Source organism: Melozone crissalis, unplaced genomic scaffold (genome assembly GCF_028551555.1).
Source record: "Melozone crissalis strain CALT ecotype California unplaced genomic scaffold, PUWL_Pcris_2 ptg000016l_1, whole genome shotgun sequence".
NCBI lineage: Eukaryota > Metazoa > Chordata > Aves > Passeriformes > Passerellidae > Melozone > Melozone crissalis.
Window position 1 is genome coordinate 46,594,062 of NW_026535794.1, and position 23,320 is coordinate 46,617,381.

General features: G+C 48.3%; 2 protein-coding genes across 3 annotated transcripts; one reads left to right on the forward strand and one right to left on the reverse strand.

Moving 5' to 3' along the window:
• The first annotated feature begins 117 nt into the window (after positions 1-117).
• On the forward strand, positions 118-5,895 carry SNRPD1 (small nuclear ribonucleoprotein D1 polypeptide). 2 transcript variants are annotated; one of them, XM_054274149.1, is made up of 4 exons: positions 118-209; positions 728-804; positions 3,246-3,437; positions 5,703-5,895. In XM_054274149.1, the coding sequence occupies exons 1-4, from the start codon at positions 196-198 to the stop codon at positions 5,777-5,779; spliced, it is 360 nt and encodes a 119-aa protein (XP_054130124.1). In that variant the 5' UTR covers positions 118-195; the 3' UTR covers positions 5,780-5,895. The 2 variants fall into 2 exon arrangements, with proteins under 2 accessions (XP_054130124.1, XP_054130123.1); XM_054274148.1 differs by lacking the exon at positions 118-209 and adding an exon at positions 407-607.
• Positions 5,896-7,055: 1,160 nt separating this feature from the next.
• SLC6A20 (solute carrier family 6 member 20) lies at positions 7,056-20,071 on the reverse strand. Its single transcript, XM_054274146.1, has 11 exons — positions 19,948-20,071; positions 15,763-15,903; positions 14,950-15,041; positions 14,023-14,250; positions 12,825-12,935; positions 12,216-12,457; positions 11,182-11,344; positions 10,690-10,894; positions 9,390-9,549; positions 8,192-8,357; positions 7,056-7,289 (listed from the first exon to the last, which is right to left on the reverse strand). Exons 1-11 carry the CDS (start codon positions 20,066-20,068, stop codon positions 7,140-7,142), a joined length of 1,779 nt encoding a protein of 592 aa, XP_054130121.1. The 5' UTR covers positions 20,069-20,071; the 3' UTR covers positions 7,056-7,139.
• Between the last annotated feature and the right edge of the window lie 3,249 nt (positions 20,072-23,320).

Genomic DNA, 23,320 nt, shown 5'->3' on the forward strand with positions numbered 1-23,320 from the left:
GCCGCTCCGGCCGCTGCCGGCGCTCGCCGCGGGTCCGCCCGCCCGCTGGGGGGCGCTGTCCCGGCAGCGTCCTGGCGCGCGCGGCCCGGCGCGGCCTGACCGAGAGGCGCCTCCGCCCCACCGTGCCAGGGGCTCCGCTCGCCCGGGGCTCCCCGCCCGCCGCCGCTCCGCGCTCGGGGACGCCCGCCCGCCGCCATGAAGCTCGTCAGGTGAGCGGGTGGGCGCGGATGGGGATGGATGGAGGCGGATTGCCCGCGCCGGGCGAGCCCGCGCCCTCAGGGCCACCCCGCGCTCTTCCTTGACCGCGGGCGGGAGCGGGAGCGGCCCGGGATGGGCCAGGCCGGGCGGGGACCGCGCTGTGAGCCGGGGCCTGCGCGGGTCGCTCAGCAAAGCCCCCGGCCCGCTTTTTGGAGGGAAACCCTCCGGAGTTGGGTTGGCGTTGCCTTCCCGCGGTTGTAACGATTTTTAAAATGGTTCCTTCTCCGTACAATGATGGCCGTTTGGCCTGGAAGTGGATGCTGGATCTGGCACTGTGTCACGGAAGCGTCCCAGCGCCGGTGGCTGGGCAGGACGTGGAGTGTGCCACTGAACATCCCCGGCAGGATCCGTGAGCGCCGTCCGGGGGAGCTCGGGATGCGGCGCTGCTGGGTGCCGCCTGTCCGACACGTACCGCTTTGTGTGCAAGTGAACGGGCTGGGCTTTTCTTAAATGCGTTTTTAATTCCCAGGTTTCTAATGAAGCTGAGCCATGAGACTGTGACCATTGAGCTGAAGAATGGGACGCAGGTGCATGGAACGATCACAGGTACGGAAGGATGGGAGGATGCAGCAAAATACTCCCGGTTGCTTTTCGGTAGACAATTGGCATTCGCAGCTTGAATGAGTTTTTTGTCCTGTGCTCCCTCTTGCGGGGACCGGCACAGGGAAATGCAGGAGATGGGCTTTGTAATTCAATTCATAGTTTCATGTGCAAGTGCGAGGCGTGTTTGTGTTGCAAAAGTGTCTGGAAATTGTCGGGGGTTGCTGGGAAAAGTCGGGAGCTGTGACCAGCCGGCTCTCCACAGGGAACCACGAAATTGGGAATTTCGTGAGTCACGGATTGTCTTTGATGTGCAGCAGTGGGTGAGTCCATCCGTGCTCAGAGATTTGTTTTAGCGGTTCTGCTGGGAGCTGTAAATGCGCTGTAGCGCTGGGAGCCTCTGCGCCCCGCTGCAGCTTTGCCTGCTGACAGGCTCGGGGGGAGGAGGGAAACAAACTCTTCCAAACTTTGCTCGGTAGTCTCTTGTCATTTTAGTAGCACGGTCACAGAGTCACAGAATGGTTGGGTTGGAAGGGACATTAAAGATTATCCTGTTCTAACCCTCTGTCGTGCACAGGGGTACCCTCCAGTAGACCAGGTTGCTCAAAGGCCCATCCAGCCTGGCCTGGAACACTGCCAGGGATGGGGTATCCACAGCTTCTCTGGGCAACCTGTTCCAGCTGATGTGGGCTTTAATTGGTTAAATTGTGCATGCAGACTAAAAATAATTATTCCTGTTGAGCACGATTTTGTTAAGGCAAGTCTAGATGGAAGTGCGTATTTGCATATGTTTGATTGTGTGAGAGGCGGGTTGGAGAACGCAGAGCTGGGTGTGGGATATAGAGCAAAGAGGAATCCTGGCCGAGAGAATCTGCTCCCCCCCTGCTGCCAGAGCTCTGTCCTGTGCCTTCCTGGGGGCTCCTGATTACCTGGTGCTTCCTTATATCACTGAGCTGGACGTTGCAGGGAATTCCGCAGGTCTCATTAAGTGGTTCTCAGGTATTAAAACATGTGCAAGCCATTTTGTTTTCTTTAATAACCTCAGTGAGGGACGTTGCTCTGAGTGTTCCCGTGAGCTGTACTTAATTTAGGTAGAGTGGGTGGGGCGCGGTGTGTTTAATGAGGCAAACCCTCAGGGCTGAGCTGAGGAAGCTGCTGCATCTCCCTCGCTGAACTCACCCCCATGTGGCTTTCAGAAGCTCTTCTGCCCCAGCACTCTTGGGGGGGAAAAAAAAAACCAAAAAAAAAACCAAAAAAAAACAACAACAAAAAAAAAACCACCAACATACAACTCTTGTTAAGTTTGAGTTTTATTCCAGAGGATTGTTGAGGTGCTGTTTTGGCCAGCAGCAATCCGTGGGGATTTGGCAGAGTTCAAAACTGGCATTATTTTGCAGCCAGGTCCATCAGCTTTGATTAGGAGCTGAGGGAGCCACCTTGGTGCCCGATTGCAGCACGCTCTGCTGAACCCAGCAGATGGGAAGCAAACACTGCTGGGCTCCTGACCTCGCTGCTCTTTCACGCTTAATTGTTGAGCAAAGCCTCTCTCATTTTCTGGTAAGAATCTGCAAAAACATTGCACAATGTCCTGTTCCTCCCAGCCCCAGGGCAGGGCTGGGATGAGGGGACAGGTTTTGTGTAATGCCCCTCACAGCAGCCAAGGGACTGGGTCAGGTGGAGCTTGTAAAATCCAGAGGGAGGGGGACAGACAGAAAAATAAAATCACTGTCATTTGGATCTTCATAGGTGGAGATCAGATCCCACTTAAGCTCTATGCAAAACAGAACCTTCTGGGTTTTTTTAATTGCTCCTCACAGCTGTTACGCAGTACATGCATCCAGCTGAGATGTTTTTTCCAGTTTGGAATTGTGCATTACACAGCATAGTGTACACAGTGCTGATTCCATACAATTCCTGTGTACTGGCTGTTCTCGGAGTTTGTAACCACAGTGGTTGTTCCTTGCAGTGGGGTATTTTATGTACTTTAACAGAGAATTCACTCTGGTGTTGATTGTATTTTGTCAGGAGGTAAATGTTGCTTTTGTGGTTGGATTTTCCTAAGATTTACAGAAAAAGGAATTTACCCAGGTTATTTTTTCTTCTCCAAGGGTTGTTTTTCTTCTTTTTAAATGACTAAAGATTAGTGTTAGCCTTCTGTAATAAGCAGTAGTTTATTTGTTGTTCAGAGGAGTTGCTTTAACCATTTACAAAGCAGCTATTACCAGGACCTGGATAAAGATCTCTAACCATGAGGAGCTAAAGGCCTCTCATGGTAACTGGATAATTCAAGAGAGAAAAGAGATGTAGTTCCATTCTGTGACAGGCTGAAGTAATTAATGAGTGGTAGAAGCAGGTGTTGATGAACAGGATAAATCTCATTTCATGTGTGCACTTCAAAACAGGCAGCAAGAGACCTTGTCCCTGACGTGAGGCTTGTGTTGTTTCAGGAGTGGATGTGAGTATGAACACACACCTGAAAGCAGTGAAAATGACTCTGAAGAACAGAGAGCCCGTACAGCTGGAGACCCTGAGTATTCGAGGGAACAACATCCGCTACTTCATTCTGCCTGACAGTTTGCCTCTTGATACTTTGCTAGTGGATGTTGAGCCAAAAGTCAAATCCAAGAAAAGAGAAGCAGGTGAGTTTGCGCTTTCCTGGTCTGTGTTTGTTCTGCCTTTGTGTGCATTTTAGTGCTGTGTGTCTGAAGGTGTCTGATAGGAGTCTGTCAGTGTCTGCATTTGGCGCTGAATTCCTTCATCCCTGAGGGCTGGACATGGCACTGGCTCAGTCTGCCTTGCCCACCTCCTTGGCATCTGCACAGCTTCATGCACATGAAGTTGTGTTATGGCTGTTCTGTTTTTCAACATGTAAATGTTTATCAGCTTGAGTAAGTCTTAACCTAACTGAGTCTCACAGTTGGCACCCAAAGAGATTTACTTCCTCTTCTTCAGGTGTCTGTGTTTCCTCAGTTTGTATGGGGAGCTTCACATAGATAATAAGTGCAGGACCTCAGATGGTGTTGAGTGGTTCACTGAAATTTGGTATCTGTGAATTTGATAGACTTGAGAACCTGAGGGAATCAAGGCTGTATTCCAGTGAGCACATCTCCAGCTTTGGCTCCCAGTAGTGTCCTAGTCTCAGCTCTTCCTGGAACTTTTTTTTTCAAAGTGCTGCTGAATAAAAATCTTTCTCTTTGGAAGCCTAAGAGTATAGACTGTAACTCAAGTGTAATCCACACTACTGAAGATGAGTCTCCAGTAAACCCCAGGAAATCAGCAGCAGTATATATTTTGCCCACCGGTTAATCTGTGTGTTTTAAAAACAGTGAGCTGTAAGTGAAAGCTAATTGTGCTCTAGAATCATGTTGTACCATTTCTCCTGTAATTAGTGTTGAAGTATGTGGGCGTGCAGGGAGTTCTGCATTGGTGAAGAACCTCAGCTGTGCAGCAGCCTGTGAGCACTGCAGCTGCTGCTTTGGTGGGGAATAAGGATAAAGCTCCCAGAGGGGCTTTGCTCCTCTCCAGTTCATTAAAACAATCTGACCACACAGAGAAATGAGTGTGGTTGGATTGCTTTTTCCTGAACCTCACGTTGTGATGTGAACAACAACATCCCTACTTGGTGTCAGCTTTGGGAAGCAGCCCTGATAGCTCCAGTTACCTCATTTGATGCTCCCTGCATCCCCAGTGCATGGAAGCGCTCTCAGACCAAAGCTGTGCTGTGCTTTGCCTTAATCCATGAATGCCCTTGGTCTGCAGCAGTGTAACACCCTTGATTCTGTCCCTAGCAAGTGCTCAGGAAAGGGCAGGATACTGGCTGGGCTGTGTGTGCCACGTGTCCCTTGTGCCCAAGTGTGCTGGCACTCGGTGAGCACAGCTGCCTGCTGATGCTGTCATCCTCCAGCTGGGGCTGATGCTTCCATGGATTCTACATCTATCTATACAGGGTCTATTCTATATCTATCTATCTATCTGTCTATCTATACAGGGTCAGTGTATACCAGCAATATAATGACACCTTGCTTAAGTCAAACCTGTCCTGTGTCTCTGCTCCGTCTGTCTCTCCTGAATTTCTAACCTACATCCCATAATAATTGTCACAGCCTGCTCCTTGAATGTGGATGCCAGTGGGAGTCTCTTAGAGAGCCACTGCTGCTGCAGTTTTCAGTATCTTTGTGAGCCCTGCACTCAGAAGCACATTTTAAATGAACCAATAATCTAAAGTTTGCAGAGTGTCCTTGCAACCTGGTGGGTCACATTTCTTTGTGAGACAGATGCAAAGGCACGTTATCACCTTGTGGATCTTATGACATTCAGGAATTGCTTGTGGCCTGCACTGTCCTATGATTCTGTCTTCCCTTTACAATTAAATAGCAGTAATTAAAACTGGGAGCACACAGTCAAGACCTCTGCCTTAGAATCATACCTGCAATTGGCAGAGGCATCACTGAGACCAGTAGGAGCTGGTGGATGCTGGGATCCTTTCAAAACGCTGAGCTTCCACATGGTGCCTGAGACAGGATGGGTTTGGGAATCTCACAGTTTGTCAAAATTTGCATTTCTCTCTAAAAAAAACTAGACTCTATATATATAGAAAAAGAATGAATCCTGGTTTCCTGTCAGATTACCCAGTCATTTGGGAGCAGCCAACTATTTTATGTCCTTGTTTTCTGCAGTGAATCCAAGGACAGACAGTAGTCTGTGGAAAGTGTATACTGGAAGAACTAACACAAAAGATGAAAATATTACCTAAAACTTACTGACCATTACCAGACTTAATACCTAATGTAATGTCTTATCACAGGGAAGCAGTGTGGTGATTATGCTCAGTACAGAATGTTTTAATCAGAAAGAAAGTTTTCCTCGGTCTCACTTTATGTTCTCTTTTTCTTTTGCCTGCCAAGTTGCTGGAAGGGGCCGTGGAAGAGGCCGTGGCAGAGGCCGAGGTCGTGGAAGAGGAAGAGGAGGCCCAAGACGATAACTTCTCATCATATTCTGGGCAATTTCTGGGCAATTACCATATTCTAGGCAATTTCAGGTTTATTTTGTACAGGTCTTGTTTATGGTATCCATTTTTAATAAACGGAAATGTGAAAAGGTGTCTTTCCTTTGTTAGCAAAGCCTGGGGAAGGAGGCAGGGCTGTCGCAGACTACGCACCTCTTGCTTGTCACTGTGGAGATTTTGCCCACCCCTGGGGGCTGTACATTTCCTCTTTTTGCCCCAGAACCAGAGACTTGTGTTGTGCTTTCACAGTGTTTGAAATGAATCCCTCTTTTCTAAGGCACTTGCCATCCTCTAATGGTTCCATAGCTAAGATGCTGTATTAAGAACCCCTGTCCCGTGAGTGTCTCTCTAATACTGTTCTTCAGAGCAACCTTTTCGAAAGTTCGTAGATATAATTTTAATGTTTTCTATTACATGAAGCTTGCAATTTAAACAATGTTGCTTTCTTTATAAAACATTTGCACAGGGAAATTAACCAGGTCCGTGGAACAGCTGGATTGTTACATCTGATGATTAAAGAATACCTGGATATGAACTTTGTCAAAGCTAATTATATGGCATACTGTTGTTTGGGTGGGGCTCGTAAAGCAGCTTTATCACAGATATTTTCCAGTGTACTTAAAATACATCCCTATGAAATACAAAGTACAGCACCCCACACATTGCATGCTGGAATTGGAAGCTTACTTCTGGAGGTGGGAGAACTTGTGCAGCTCACACATATGTGTGCATATATATAGATATATGCAAATATAAATATATTTATTCACTGCTTTGCTGGACACAAGTATAAAAGAAGCCACATTGGCCACATTTATCTCCCAGTGCCATCCTGCTGATTATTCCTGTGTAGGAAAGCAATTGTCACATCTCATTGCCAGACAAGCAGTTTCACCTGTTTATGAAATACAGGTGTCATTTCAAACAATGAGTATGCTTAAGTGTCTTGAATGGTTTGGGGGCATTTGCTGGTAAATAGGTGCAGGGACATGCTTGGTTGTTCATGTTTCCACACAGGCAGTGCTGCAACAGTGGAAAAGAATCAGCTAATGTTGTGTAATGGGCTGGTGTGCTGGGTAATTTGTGCTAGCTGGCATTTTGTGAGCTGCTCTTCTCCTCACCTCTTACAGAGGCCACTTTTAAGCTTCATCTTGTTACAGAAGCTTTTCTTCCCCAAACCATTGTGGAACTTCCCAAGAGCACTTTTTGGTCAATATAGCACCCACCATTCTCAACTCTATAAGTAGCTGCTACAAATAATGGTTGCTGCTGTCTTCCAGAAGTGCCCAGTCACTGGTGACGGGGGTAGGGTCTTCCCAAATCCAGCTGTCAGCTCTCATGCGACAGTTGCGACTCGTTCCCTCTTCAGTCTCTTCCTTACAAAAGTCACTAGTGCTCCCAGGGGGATGCACATGGTGGATGATGCCACCAGCAGCCCGATCACCGCCAGGGCATAGCCTGGGTAGTCCTTGGTCACCAGCTGCCCCTGCAAGGGAGAAAAGCAGAGTTGGATCTGTGGGAGCTGTCCCAGAGTCGGGCCAGGAGCAGAGCTGTGTCCTAAGCAGAACCTCTGAGAAGCATTTGCAGTCTGGCAGCCCACAGCTGCCCTCGGTGTTCTCTGTCAACCACACGCACTGAAAACTGACGGGAACGGAGCTGCTGACAGCAGGATTGGGGGAAACTTCTGCAAGCTTTGGAAAAGAGCAGATTTTGGCTTGATTTGTGTTTCTTAATGAGGTGGCTGGACCCTGACCTCTGCCAGGGCTCTGTTCCTCTCCTGGAGCCTGTGGGCTCATGCTGACACCCAGTCAACAGGCCGGGCCTGCCGTGAGTCCTAAATTGGCCATGACATGAAAACAATTATGTGCTTTGTTCCTGCATGATGGAAACATTTCCACAAAATGTTACGAAACCAGTGATTGCTTATCCATTAGTAATTGCTCTGTGATAAATGTACAGTCCAGTATTCTTAAGAAAGTGTCCTGGCCATGAAGAAAAATGTATATGGAAATTATGAAAACTATTCTGGCAGCAGCTCAGCTTTCTTTAAGTTCCACTAATTTTGTTCAAAGTAAATACACTTTAAAAGTAGGGAGGTTTTAAGTGTATTTTTAAAGATGATATTTGGGTCTTCAACATGAATGAAATTTAAAGGATTGATTAAGAATCATAGAGGGAAATTAGTTGATTTTGCAGAATCAACAGTTGCATCATCACTAAGTCAAGTATTCCCTGGTTTTCCTTTCCACAAAGTTAAGGGATGGCCCTGACTCCAGCTACTCGCTTTCAGAACGCCATTTTGTGGAAGAGTGTAGTTAGAAGCTTTTATCCTTGCAGGAAGTAAGGAAGGTCTAAAACAGAAAAAAAGTGCAGACCCAAACCTCTTACCTGTGTGGCATCCCATGCTTGGTATTGCAATGTTCCTGTGAGGATGTAGTCGGTGATGTAAAAAATAAATAGGCTTATAATAAGCAGTGGACTAACAAAAGCCCACATAATTTTCCAATACCAGTTTGGCTTGCGTCCAATCATGGTGTAAAGATCTTTCTCAAATCTGTTCAAAAGAAAACCAAACATTTTTGTGAAGGAAACTGAACACGTATTTTTGAGACTGGCTACAGATACTTGATGAATACCTTCTTCTGAGTTACTTCAAAAGCCACCTACAGAATTGAGGATGTCAGATGAGAAAGGAGTGTACAGCTGAACACAAATGAGCAGAGAATTATTGTCTGAAAAGCTGGCTCACCAGAATCACAGTGAGGGGAAAGTCAACAAAGACAGTGAGGCTTCCAAGAGAATCCCAAGTTGCAGAGAGTAGCTAGAAATAGATACAGCAAGAAAGTTCTGCCTGAAGCATAAGCTTGGGCTGTTACTGGTGTCAGCTGACAGAGAGAAGGAATGATGCTGTAGTGCTGTGGAGAAAACAGCTGGGTTTGTGTAGCTGAGTGTTCCCAGTGCTGTTACCTGACTGTCTTTGAGGAACACTGACACAGGGAATGGTACCTAACATCTCACAGGACACCTGGACCTGACTCAAAGGCTTTGAACTCATCAGGGAGGAAATACCCACATATGTGCCTGGACACCCTCTGTGCTGGCAGACTAACAAAGCAAATGCTAGAATCTTTCCTTTCAGCTATTTTCAAATGTCTCTGCTGTTCAAAACTTCTCCTGATTTCAGAGCTTCCTTTTACCCACAAGGATTGACTTGGGAGACAAACAATGTGCGAGGTGATCACCTTTGAAACCAGACTTACTGGCACTCTTGTGCTTGTGTTAAATTCCTGTCATGGGAGGAGCAGAATTTTGGTAGAAGTTGCTCCTAAGACCAAAGACAAGAGCAGGGAGCTGTGTGTGCAATTCCTTAGTACTGCCCTGCCAGCAGAGATAGTGTCAGCCCAGCCTGGCCCCTCAGAGCCCTGAGCCAAGGCCCCAGAAGGGGTCTGCAGGGCAGGGGACACCCCCATCCCCTTGCTGATCCTATAGCACAGGAGAAATATTTATCCCAAGGCAGTATTTTTATTCCTGGCCCGTGGCTGCTCCCAGCTGTCAGACTATGAAGGAAGCAGGGCTCCAGCTGTACCTCCTTATGCCATAGATGTAACACACAGCGATGGTTTCCACCAGCACGATGAGCAGCAGCGACAGGGTGGCTGCGTAGTCGTTGAAGATGTCAAACCAGTAATTTCCAGCCTCCGTGGTGAAGATCAGGCCAATTATACAATTCACAAAACACACAACACCTGTGTGGATAAAACAGGGATCCTGCCATTACACCTGGAAGTTTGTGTAGGGAAAATGTCACACTTCTTGTGACTAACAAGCTGGTGGGATTTCTCCTGAGCAGCTCTCTGTGGAGAAGGATTTTCTTTTCCTTGTGGATAAGACCTGCCCCTTAGCATGCATGATTGTCATTAAACTGCTGCTCTTTAGACCTGCACAGTCACAGCACATCATCCCAGACATGGCCAAGAAAACCAAGTCTCAGCTACAGCCTTGTCACACGTGCATGCAGCACCTGCTGTTGCTGCTGGGCATCCAACTAAAACAAGTTTTTTACAACTTATTTCCACGCCCAGACAGGAGCATGTATTTATTTTGACCAATGACTGAGGTGGTTCATAGTTGGGATACCGGTGATGTGACTGACTAGCTTACTGCAACTATGCTGCCATTTGTACCCTCCCTTTGAGCATCACCAGTCAGGAGACACGAATCTGAAGGAGCTGGGATGTGTTGGGAAGCCTGGGAATACACAGCCACGACTGCCCTGGTGCTTTGGGAGCTCCCAAGGGAAAGGCCTGCACAGGATGGGCCGGATTTCACAAGGGCAGGCAAACCCTTCCAGCAGCGTATTTGCCATTCCCTGCTCCACCCGAGGTCAGAGAGTGGAGTGGCACTTCCCTCAATGGCAGTGGAGACCACAGCTTGTGCACACACACACACACACACACACACACACACAAACACACACACACACACACACACAAACACACATGCACACAAACACATACACGTACACACACACAAACACACACACACACACACAAACACACATATACCCACACACACATGCGCACAAACGCGCACACACAAACACAAACACACACACAAACACAAACACGCACACACAAACACACACGTACACACACACAAACACACACACACCCACACACATATCCCCACACACACACGCACACACACACACGCACACACACACACACACGCACACATAAACACACACAAACACACACACACGCACACACACGCACACACACACACACACACGCGCACACACAAACACACACATGCACACACACACACAAACACACACACACACACACACAGGTGCTCCCCGTGTGAGCAGCCTGGCAGGCGCTTACCCGAGATCACCTCCTTGGGGAAGCGGGAGGCGATGGCCCTGCTGTCGGTCAGCGGTGTGAGGATGGCAGCCGTGTTCCCCAGCATGCTGCCAATGCCCAGCATCAGCAGCATGAAGAAGTAGAGCACAGAGTACAGCTGGGGCACCTCCATGTTTTTGATCGCCTCTGAATAGACAATAAATGCCAGTCCCGTCCCCTGGACAGCCTGATGGAGACAAGGGGAGAAAATTGAGTTGCAGGCAGCTCCTCAGCCCAATTAAGGACACACAAGAGTGTGACTCTGTGTCATGACAGTGTACACCTCAGGTGTGGCTTTGCACAGCAAAGGCAGCCGAGGTCTTCACTGGTTTATCCCAACTGCATGGACACTGGATGCTAATGACCCAAGTGAGCCCCTGCCCCATCCTGAGACATAGAAATGATCCCCAGCCCAGGCCAGGCAGCTCCTGGGCTCAATAGGAGCAAAGGAGACACCACAAAGCAGCAACTCACCGTGTCTAGCTCAGCTTCCAAGCTGCAGTTTTTGATCTGTGGTGCTAATTGGGCATATTCCTGTGGGTAGGTGGCCATGAGGTAATCTTTCATCTCACTGAGGTTGTCTGCTGTTAAAGAGCCTTCCTCCAGGTCAAAAGCATTCAGCAGCAGCAGGATCACCCTGGGAAGGATTACAGGAATTTAATGGCTTTCAGGCCCAGGGCTCCTCATCTCTTTTCTCCATCAGCCCCAAGAGAATGCTTTGCTGGTCCCAGGGCTTCAGTGTCCCTGGCTGAGAGCGGCACTTCCAGCACAGTGCCAGGGCACCAGCAACCTTGTGCTCATTTGTGCCTTGGAGGGAGCAGCTCCTGTGCCCACACTGCTGCTCCCAGGCAGGTATCTTGGGCACTGGCCAGTGCTGCCTGGTGTCTCTTCCCCTTTGCCCTGCAGTCTCACGTCCACACCCCACCGACTTTAAAGTCTTTTGTCAACAAGCAAGGACTAGCAGCTTGGTTTCCTCTCTGATCAACAGATGGATTGAAAGCTCTAAAAATATGAGTAAATGTGTAACTGTCGTGGGCCCTGTGCCAGGGACTGCACGCAAGCTTGCAGCTACAGGACACAATCCTGCAGGCTGCTGGGCACTCGCAGAGCATCACAGCCAAGGAGGCTGAACTCGTGGAACTTTAGGGCTTAGCCTTAAAAAAGGGGATCTGAGCATCACTGCATTTATTAATCAGCTCCCCCACACTCCCTGGAGTATGAACCAGGACAAGAACACAGGGGAAAATGCCTCTGTGACTTGGCAAGCAAACTCACCTTCTTGACCAGGCCTGTGCCTGGAAGCAGCGCCCAGGTGTCAAAAGGCAAAGCGCTCTGACCTTTCCTCTCAGGCTTCATCGCTTTGAATAGCTCCTTTAGCTTTATTAGAGCAGTATCAGCTCTGCTCTTGGGGCAGTGCTGGCAGAGCTGTGTGCTGTTGTTTATTTACCTCCCCCTCAGCTGCCCCAGAACAGCGTGCAGTGAAAACCAGTGCCACAGAGGGCTCTTACTTGTTGATGCAGCTCTCGTAGTTAAAGGTGGCCTTGAAGCCGTAGATGGAGAAGGTGACGATGCTGGCGAATATGGAGGTGGTGCTGTTGATGAGGGACACGATGATGGCGTGTCGCTGGCAGTTGTTGGAGGGCTCATTGTAGCTGGCAAAGGCAATGAGGCTGCCGAAGCCAAGGCCCAGAGAGAAGAAGATCTGTGTGGCAGCGCTGATCCAGGCCTTGGGGTTCAACAGCTGCTCCAGCTGCAAAGGCAGATGAGAGAGCAAAGCCATGAAGTTCCACGGAGTGCCCAGCACTGCCCCTTCCAGCTGCAGGGATGGGGCCTTTGTGCACTCCTTACAGGCCAGGGGTGGTTTTGGGCAGGGTCACTGCTCTGGCTGGAAGCAGTAGGTTATCCCAATGGGGAGGCCTTTTCTGCAGGAAAAAGCAAGCAGCTTATGGGCACCATGGCAGCCTCCAGCCATTCCCAGCTGAGGTTCCCAGCTGCCAGACCTATGTTACTGCAGCAAAAATTCAGTATTAAAAAAAGGATGACCAAGACCTTTTAAAAACTTACACGCCCAGTAGCTGATAACATTTCCTGAAGAATTCAATACAGTTTTTCTGTACCTTTGGTGTGAACATGTAGATGAGCCCATTCACAGCTCCATGAAGTGTTAATCCTCTGATGAGGTATATGATGAGAACACAGTATGGCAAAGAGGCTGTCACATAGACCACCTGGGGAAAGAGGGTAAAGACCTTGGTCTAAAGAATATGTAAGACAAAGCTAATCTGCTATGTCAGTCTCACTTCCCATTAATGTGATTGTTATCCTGTATTAATTTTTAAGAAATATTATCAGACAAATCTAACTTTATATTTACATTTTAGGGAAACAAGTTTTTCATAATCCTGAAGACCTGTGCTACTATTCCAAGTGTCTTCTCTTAGACCGGAAATCAAACAAAAATCTAAAATATTTGCCGCATTCACAAAGTCAGTTCCACATAATTTGGTGGCATAACACCAGTTCACAACCATCTATCAAAAACTCATTAGGCAAAGGTCATCATCATCATCATCATCATCATCATCATCATCATCATCAATGTTTGCTCTACAAGGAAGGCAAACAGAGTTCATAAAAGGTCAAAATCAAACTTGAATTTAATCAAATTGAATCAAAATTTAATTGAATCAGTTGCAGCAAGTTTAAGAGGTTATTCCTAGTTTACAGTCTCTTGGCTTTCTGTATTTGGCTAAGACGATTTGGGGATTACAGCCCTCAGCTTGCTGCTTAGTGCAGGCTCAGGACATTGGGGTTTTTCTTCCCACTCCTTCATAACTTCTGCTGTGAATAAAAAGCAAGCAAAAAACGCCCAGTGGATGTCTTGTTTTTCTTGCAAAGACCAAGGAATAGACGTCTCCTGACACGGCTCTGTTGGGGCAGACAGCTTTCCTCATGGCCAGCAGCCTGCCAAGTGGCCATGAGAGAGAGCTGACTGTGTTTAAAGAACTTCCCTGGGTTACTTTTCCAGCATCACTCAGAGATTTGGTGGATCCTGCTTCAGCTGATCCTTGGCAGGGCAGCAGGGCTCGGTGCTGCAGGGGAGATACCGTGACCCCAAGGAGCAGCAGCCATTCCCCGCTGCCCATCAGCGCTCGGCAGGGCTGTGCCCGGGGCTCGGCAGGGCTCGGCAGGGCTGTGCTCGGGTTGGGCAGGGCTGTGCCGGGCTCGGCAGTGCTGTGCCGGGCTCGGCAGGGCTGTGCCCGGGTTGGGCAGGGCTGTGCCGGGCTCGGCAGGGCTGTGCCCGCTCTCTCTCACCTTGCCGGTGGAGGCGGTGCCGCGGAGGATGCAGAGGTAAACCACGAGCCAGGCCAGCGTCAGGCACAGCGCCTGCTCCCACTGCACGCTGCCGCTGGCCTCCAGCGACGGGGAGATGTTCAGGGTCTGCCGGTACCAGAAGTACTGCGTGGATGAAGTCTTCTCACACTCCTCCTCGTAGCCCGTGCGGTTGCTGTTGAGGGGGCAGGTGGCCCATGGCAGCGGGTCCTGGCGGGAAGGGCATGGAGTGAGGGCACGGCAGGGAGAGCCGAGGTGCCAGAGGGGAACACGGAGGATGATGATGGCAAGGACGGCTTTCTGCCCGGGCTTGCTTCTTTCTGCAGGGGCTGCCGGGGCTGGGGATGACCCTCTCCCCTGGGGATGATCTCTTTTGGCAATGACCCTTGCCCAAGGACTGATGCTTTCTGATCCTCTCCCCTGGGAATGACCCTTTCTGAACCCCCTACCCAAGGACAGATCAGCTCTGTCCCTCTTCCTTGGGGGTGACCAGACTGATTCTCTCCCCAAGGACTGAGCCTCTTTAACCCTCTCCCCTGGAGGTGACACTCTCCAAGCCTCTACTGTGGGACCAAACTTCTCCCCTGACATCAGACAGGCCCATCCCAGGATGCAGGACACCCTGGCACCAAGGCACATGTGACCAAGGTGTCACAAGCTTGGCCTTGACCTGAATTCCATGGTGAGGAGAAAACCATGGCCAATGGCTCTGGGAGGACCATGGAGGAGGACATCACTGCCTGACTTTTCCCTACAGCAAAGCCCTGGGTTTCTGAAGCTTTTGACACCCCTCCACCTCCCCATTCCCAGCTGACAATGGTGCCAGGCAACATCCAGCACCAAGGAAAAGCCACTGTGACCCTCCACAGCCACAGCAGGGCCAAGCTGGGCTGCTGGGAACCCACACACCTGGAAGGAGTGGAAGAGGTACCAGAAGGCCCAGGCATTTATCACATTGTAGTACATGGAGAGGAAGAAGGAGACGACAACACTGGCAACTCCTGTGGGTATGGAGGGAGACACTTGGTCAGCAGAAAACCCCAACATGCCCAGGGCTCCACAACATCTGTGGGATGCAGGAGCAGCACCGCGATGGCTGACACGGGACAGGCTTTGTCCCTGCACAGCCACGTGCACAGGGCATGTCCCTGCCACTGCAGTCACTGCCTCCTCCTCCCACCAGGACTATCCTGACCTGGATATGATACTCTGGGCTATGGGGAATGAATATTCAATGTATCATTAAAAAAACAAGTGTGCTTATGCAAATTGATGATGGCTTGGGTTTTCAGGGTCATTTAATAATATAAAAATGTAGCCAAGAGTGGACATTGGTAAATAGCAGAGTGGAACAGTAGGAAATTAAGGCACCATTTTATCACTCATGTTGAGCTTATGGGGAAGGTGCTCTTGGGGTCAAAGCCCACTGTAGGCAGCCCTGAGGGCTGGGTTTAGCACTGGCCTCCACAACATGATTTTGGCAGTCAGCCTGAGGGCAGGGGGATTCACACCTCTGAATCCAGACCCAATACAGCAAGCCCCAGTGCCCAACAAGGGACTGGCTAAATGCATGCCATGAAGTGTCTGGCTTTGCTCAGCCTCGTGAGACCCAGTAAAACCTGAGCTCCCGCCTGGCTTTTTTCTGAAAGACAAAGCTCTCCAATATAAAATCACCCAGGTTCCCTGCATGCTGGAAAACAAAGATGGGAACTGAGAACATACCAACACCACAGAGGTAGGGACTTATAATTTTCCAGGCGCCGATGCTGCCCTGCCGCATGCGCTGCCCCACGGCCAGCTCCAAGTACAGCAGGGGCATCCCCTCGGCAATCAGCATGATGAGGTATGGGATCAAAAAGCCTCCTGGGAGAACAAACCCAACAGCCAGCCTTCAGCAAATCAGCAGCAAGATAAACATCACTTTGCCCTGTTTGTGTTGAAGCCATGCTCTCAGTGTCCCAGGGGCTGGCTGACCCGGTCCTGGTCCTGAACAGGTACCTGTAGTACTGAGGGCATGGCCCAATCCTGAAGGACATCTCACAGAGGTTTCAGGCAGTCTCTCAGAGGCTGGTGGGCACTGACTGCCTGGGCACAGGGAATTTTCCGCAGGGACTTGGCAGGGCTGGGGTTTCTGCTGTTAAACTGTGTTGGTCGGCCCTGCTGTGCGGCAGCGCTGCCCAGATGCATCCGGGCGGTTTGAGCAATGCTGGGGGCTGGGGCTGTTAAAGGGTAACCAGCCACCTGCCAAACCTTGTAACCCATAATGAGACAAAGAGGACGAGGGAAAGATTTACTTCAGTGTGGGGTGCTCTGCTGCACAGCCAAAGTGCTCAAAGAAAAGCTAACAGCAATGTCTGTGTCAAGCAGAGAGTTTTGAGTGACATATTGAAGTCTGGCCTTGCTTAAAAATAAAAAGCAAACAATCAAAAAACCAAACAAAAAAGCTCCCAAATTCCCATCCTGAGCCCACAAGCACCAGCAAATGAATGAAGGCTTTTCCCCCAGGGCCTTTCCTCCCAGCCTGGGAGCAGACCCTTTGACACAGACATTGGGTCTCCTGCATGGGACTGCTCATCCCTGCTTCTCTGCACATGGAGAGCCACAGAGATGTTCCTGTGGAAGAGGAACAGCAAGAGTGAGACAGTTGACAGCAAGGAAAGGAAAAGAACCTTCTTGTCTGGCAATCAGGATGTGCTTTGGCTTCAATTTCTGCCAGAAAAAAAGAAAATCCTTGTATTCAACCTGGGGCTCACTTCAGAAAGAGCTGCTGACTGAGTCAAAAGCTGGATTTTTGTGAAGGCTTCCCTGCTTCCCTTTTTACAGCAAGCCAAAATATTTACGTAAATATCTCTTATTTAGGATTTAATCTGTGGCATTAACATTCCTCGCAATGGGCTCTGTGCAGCGCTGTGGAGGAATGAACTCCATGAGCGACTGAGGCAAAGACCTGGAAATAAACACAGAGCAATAATCCGTTTTATTCTGGGAATTAATTTCCCACCTCCCAGCTCCCTTGTTATTAACAACCCCTTTGTTAGTCTGTTAGATAACTTCCTCTGCCGCGAGGGAGCCGTCGGAGGTTTAAGAGCTCCCGCAGCCGCTCTGTGCCGGTGGGCTGCGAGCTGCCCAGCAGCCACTGAGGCAGCTCTGCCATCTCCCACAGGGGAATCAGCACTAGGTTTTCCGCCCTCCCAGCAGCGCTGCCACATGTTTGGCATTGACTGTGCCAACTGGCAAGGAGGAGAAATGCCTTCAGGCTTGTTCTTCACCCCAGTGTCCCCCCGCAGCTGGGGGTGCCGGTGCTAAGCCCCTGCCCCTTGCTCTGCATCCTGTTTGCACGCAGACCTTGCTCCTAGTGCTGCTCTTCCCAAAGAGGAGAACCAGAAGGGCTCACACAAGTGACTCTGGGCAGCCGATAAACCAGCTCCTTGTCAGCTGGGAACCAGCTCTACTCAACTGACACCGGGTGTTGCTCCCTCCGGTTCCAGCTGTCTGCACAAACCAGCCCCAGGCCAGATCCCTGTAGCTGGTGAAAGGGAGGACCATGGAGGAGGACATCACTGCAGAGTGTGCCCTGGCTCTGCTCAAGGCCCTGGGCTTGGCCAGCGGCACCCTCGGCCCTGCTCAGGCTCCTGCCTGGTGCTCGGGGGCTTCCTCGCCCAGGCCTGAGCACCAGTCCCGCTGCAGACCCGGCCCAGCCTCGGCGGAGCCTGGCCCGGCCCGCTTAGGTCCCTAAGAGGAGCTGCATCTACGAGGTGTGAATGTTCATGCTCAGGTCATGCTCCCAGCAGGAAAGCGAGGAGAAGGAGGAGAAGAAGGGAAACTGCTGATGAACAGAATGACAGGTTACAAAGTCTGCAAATACTCAGGTTACAAATGCTCAGCATCGTCCGTGATAAGGCTCTATTGCCCTGCTGGGCAGGACAGGCACTGGCTCCCTGCTTTACTGCAAGGAAGATGCCAAACAAGCTGGCACCCCCCTAATTAATCCCAGAGCCTGACATTTCCAGCTTTTAAGTTCCTGAAATGATGTCCTGTATGCGTGGGTTTTGTGAACCCCTGGAAAGCCACAGAATCCTCTTTAAGAGGGCAGTGGATAAAACAATTAAAAAAAGCAAAACCTCCTGTCAGGAGTTTTAATTTCACAGTTGAAAGAGCTGCCTTTCCCCACATAAATATAAGTGGTAAAGAGAAAAACAATGGAAAATATAGTGAAAAATAATGGAAAAATGTTCTTATAAAACATGCTTTTTAGAAAATTCTTGGATGTATAATAGAATAGTTTGAGTTGGAAGTCACCTTTTAAAGATAATGTAGTCCAAAGCCCTTGCAATGAGCACGGAAGCTTATTTAAGCTTCTATTCAGGTTAACCAAATGTTCCAGTTTTGGTTACATTTCAGAGAATTTTCACCACCTTTCAGAGAATTTTCACCACAATACAGCTGGCTGGTTAAAAGAATGACACACAGCCCCCAAAAAGTCAGAGTTTTGCTGTCCTTCAGGATGTCTGCCATGATAGGAACTAGAGAACTGATCATGTGCAGTTTGATTGCAAACAGGAACACATTTTAAACTTTGTGCTAGAGTTCAGTGTCAGATATGAAGTCTTTACCTTAAAGCATGTGGTGGGGAATACATGCAAAATTACAGCATATCTATCATTTCTGCTATCTGAACTGTCTAAAAAAGCTTCAGCCACTGAAGCATCTATATTCTACTGATACTTCACCCACCATATTATCTGGATTTTTCTGACCTGATCCCACAGGATGGCTCTGATGCAGTCTCATCCCTGAGATGGCTTTTCAAACAGCAGCATGAACCAACTGCTACCACCACAAGTGCATTCAGAAGTAAGCCAACAAAATAAGCATAAAAGCAAAAAGCTGTTTCACATCTCAGTGTTTCTTCCTGAAAGGAAGAAAAGGCAGAAGGAGACCAGAAGCAGATAAAGCAGATGCTCATCATGTCCCTTAATGCAAGATTTGAGATGGGTCCCCAGTCATGTCAAAGGATGAAGTATGAAGCAGTAAAAAAACATAGTTGTCTTATAGAGAGCCTGTTTCTAAAGATTCTTCAAAACTGTGGTAGCTGTATACTAGAGGAGATTATTAATAATGGTCTTTAATTAATCTAATTAACTGACTTTTCATTTCTAAGGAAGAACAACTGTGTCTCATATATGCCACAAATATCATCTTCCTTCAGTTTGGACCCAGGAGGAGGATAAATTTTCAAAGAGGATTTTGAGGTCTTTTTGGTTGGTTTATTTATTTTTGGAAGACAAATCAATTTATTCCTTATTTCCAAAGGTTCCTGGGAGGCTTTAGCTATGAAACTCCTGTTGATTAAGGCATTTCAGCCAACTTTAACACAGATTTGCAGTCAAGTTATCATTTCCTAAAGTAAGGCTTCGTATAAAAGACTAGATATTAATGACAGGTACTTGAAATAATACAGCTGATCTTTAAGTTAAATCAGTATCATCATCTCCCCTTCTCAATATTTTCCAAGTCCCCATAGGTGAATGTACAAGAACATGAACCAGTTTCCGACACCTTCAAAGTGATTTAGTGGGGCAAAAATATAATCAATGAATACTATGTGGATCTGTATCTCTCACTCTACCTCAGTATTTTTAGAAAACATGGACCTCTCCACTGTTCCATTGCACTTACAGGAAACAATGCCACCATACTGCTGTCAGCAGCTGTCAGGTAAAAATCTAATGCTAAAGAATACATAAAATAAAGCCACAACAAAACAGATTGCACAACAACACAAAGCCAGACCTCCTCTCTGCCCTGGACCTTGCTGAAGAGCATGAACATGGACAACACATTTTTGCACTTCAAGCTTGCCCCACTGCTCCTCGAGGGAAGCAAGAAAATGCAAACCCCACTTACCTCCTCCGTACATCTGACACAAGTATGGAAACCTCCACACATTTCCCAGCCCCACAGCATAGGAAATGCAGGCGAAAACAAACTGCAGGGGATTGTCCCATAGGGGTCTGGATTTCTCCATTACTTTCTTGCAGGCAGAGGTTGCAGCAGAGCCTCCTGCCTTCACTCCCTCAGGTACTCTGCCAACCGTGCCTCACACTCCACGCCAGCCCGGCTCAGAGGGGAGGGAAAGGCGGAGGAGCTGTGCTTGCCAATTCCTATCAAGCTTTTTAATTACTAATCTTATTAACAGGCACATACTGAAATAGGAATGCTGGTAAATAGATTATAGACACACACAGAACTATAAAATTGGTACTTTGGGTGAATAGCTGCTTGGGTTTTGACTGGCATTTCTGGGAAGGATGTGAGCTGAGGGATTTTTAGTGACTCACATGCCAACTTGAAGCTGTGAGGAAATAACATTGGGGCTGAAGTTGGGTTTTGGAAATGGGACACTCCTTCCCCACAGTGCTCCCTTCCTACCGAGTGGCATTCATGTGCATGAGGCACCAGCTTGAATTTGATTGCGCAGAAGAGGGGTTCCCACACAATTAGGACTGGGTTTAGAGACTGTCAATGCTTTTAGGGTAAGAATAAACAGAATCCTCAGACATCCTACCACTGTGCCCTGGTGCTCACCTCAACCAACCTAGCACACTCCCTAGTTCCAAAAGTGGCCTTGAAGCAGTCCTATCACCCTGCAAGTCCCCACCCTGGTGCACACTTGACAACACTCAAGTCTGACCCTCCTGGAATAATGCTTTCCCTCTACATGCTCTGTATGTGTATGACAGGGTGAAACAGCCACTCTCTTTTCACTCACCCTCATGCACAAACCCCACTGCTGCAGGTGAACTTTTCTGAGGTGTTGCCATTCTAAAATACTTTCTAGCAGCAGGGACCAAACTCAAAGGGCAGTGGAAAAAGGTGTCTGTGACCATTGTGGAGGCAAAAGGATCTAGGGGGCCTTTGGGTTGTCTGAAGGCGCACTGAGGTGCCATTGTGAACATGAACCCTGTGGTTTGGGCCCCTGCCAAGGTACACTTTGAGCTCAACCACTTTGGACAGGTCTCCCAGCAAAGGAGGCTGCCAGCAGCGTCTGCAGCAATAAAAAGTAGCTGAGCAACTCCAGGGACTCAGCTTCCTTCATCTGTTTAAATGGGGTTTTTCCAGGGCACCTTTCAGGATCATTTTACAAGTATGACTCACTCAGCTGCTGTCAGTCTCATTCCTCCAGCACCAGGAATTTGGTCCCTGCCAGTTCTGGGTGTGCTGATCCAGCATCCCATTGGGCACTGGCTGAGCCAAAGCCTCCAGCTGTGGGCATGGGTGAGAACTCCAACCCTGGGGCCTCTGGACAGGAGCCTGAACTGCAGAGTGTGTCCTGCAGTGCTGCTGAGCCCAGCAGCAGCACTCACGTGGAGCTGCTGACCTGTATTACCAGCCACCTGTATTATCAGCGTCACTAAGTGGGACACTGCTTTTCTGTCTGCTAAAGCAGGTGATGGCAAGAGGTTTACACATCTCCTGTAAGTGCATCCATTCTTCAGGGTGTGTTTTAGTGATGCTAGAGATGTAAGTTCTCACTGGAAAACATCAGGGTTTGCCAAAGCTGCCTGTAGTAGAGTTTTGAGGGAGTCTGTGATTTTTTTTGCAGTATCCATGCAGTTCTTGTCTTGCCTGCAGGACTGCAGCATGCCAGCTAGCCCTGGCAATATGTCTCATGGGTAAAACCCAGAATTCTGCTGGAAGGAATAATTCAAGGTAATTTTAAATCCATAAGCTGTTAAACTGAAAGACACACAGAGAATGTGAGTTGTCCCACATCATGAAGACCTTCACAAATTATTAAAAAGTCAAATCCCTGTCCCTGGAAGTGGGATTTATTATAAATTATGTGTGTAAATACCTTACAGTATTAAATAATTTGCTGACAGGACAGGCTTAAAAAATAGCACATTGCTACCACTTGAGTTGCTTCTGTGTGAATAGATTACTCCTACTGATGAGCATCATCAAGTTAAAGATTTCCTTGGCTCTGTACCTCCTCCCCATTATATTTCAAACTAGTTTACTAATGGACTGGAGGAGATTGTGCAGGCAGAGAGGTGTGATGGCCTCATCTAGGGTCAGGCCAGATCAGGAAGTTCAGGTGGAAGGAGATGAACCCTTGCCTCTCTCACAAATGTCAGTCTCATAAATAGCTCAGATCACAGACTACTGTCAGTTTTTTTGAAAGGTGGCCATGCACATAGGCACCCAGCAAAGTGCCTGTCATCTACTGCTCCTTGGGAGACACACTTTAAATATATTTAAATGTATTTAAACAGACAACACGCAAGAATTCTTGCTGTGGGACTTTCTATACCTACTTCAGATTATCAATATGCTATTTCTGATGTTGTTAATGATTTTATCTCCTTTGAACTGCTTTCATTTGGGTTAGGGAAGGACTTGGGCTTTATCTTTAGGGAAAAAGATAAGACTCTAATAGACATATGCAAAAATTTTGATCATGCCACTGCTCATATTAAAGAAGGATTAGAAAGAATTTTTTCTCCCAGTACCTAACAAATTTGAGATGTAGGGTTTGGCAGAGTGGTTGAGAAGGGAAGGGGTTCATCTGCACAGCAGACCACGGAGTGATGGGACTGCCCAGAAGAACTGCCCTATGTAAACCAAGTCAGAAGCTGATAAACAAAGCAAGAATTCCATTTCTCACTGAAGCAAAACCTTGAGAACTTAGGTGAAGGTATCCACTAAAAACCCCGGTCTTGTGTCTCTTGACGCCAGTTCAGTGAAAAGCCAAATGCCTCTCCCAGCTACCTAAAATGCAGACAAAAAGGGAATCTGGGGTCCTAACAACAGGTTGGGGACCATGATTTCAGGGTGGGAGAGAAGCTCAATAGTTTGATTGGCAAAAGTCATGGAAACAAGGGAAGAAATTCTACCAGGTAGCCAGGACCTTGATTATGCTACCTCTCCAACATATATCACTATACCCCTTAGATTTTAAAATAAACTCTCTGGGCTTTCCTTGATGAGCCAGTCATGCAGGAGGGGGACAAAGTGTCAGCAGCTCTGTTGTTTATTATCTTCACTTCCTGGAGGAACTCACTTCCAAATGCAAACACTGCTAGTGTGTATCTGCTAGTGTGTCAGATGACAATCAGAGCAAAGGCATGGAGTGTCTGCAGCCTCTGCATGTATTTACTGATGCTGTCAAGGGAAGCAGATATGCAGACAAGGGAGTAGCAGCTTCCACATATGGGTTTTCTGTTGGAATTCACTGCTGACAGTTGCTACCTTAAGATGCCTGTTTCCTTACCTT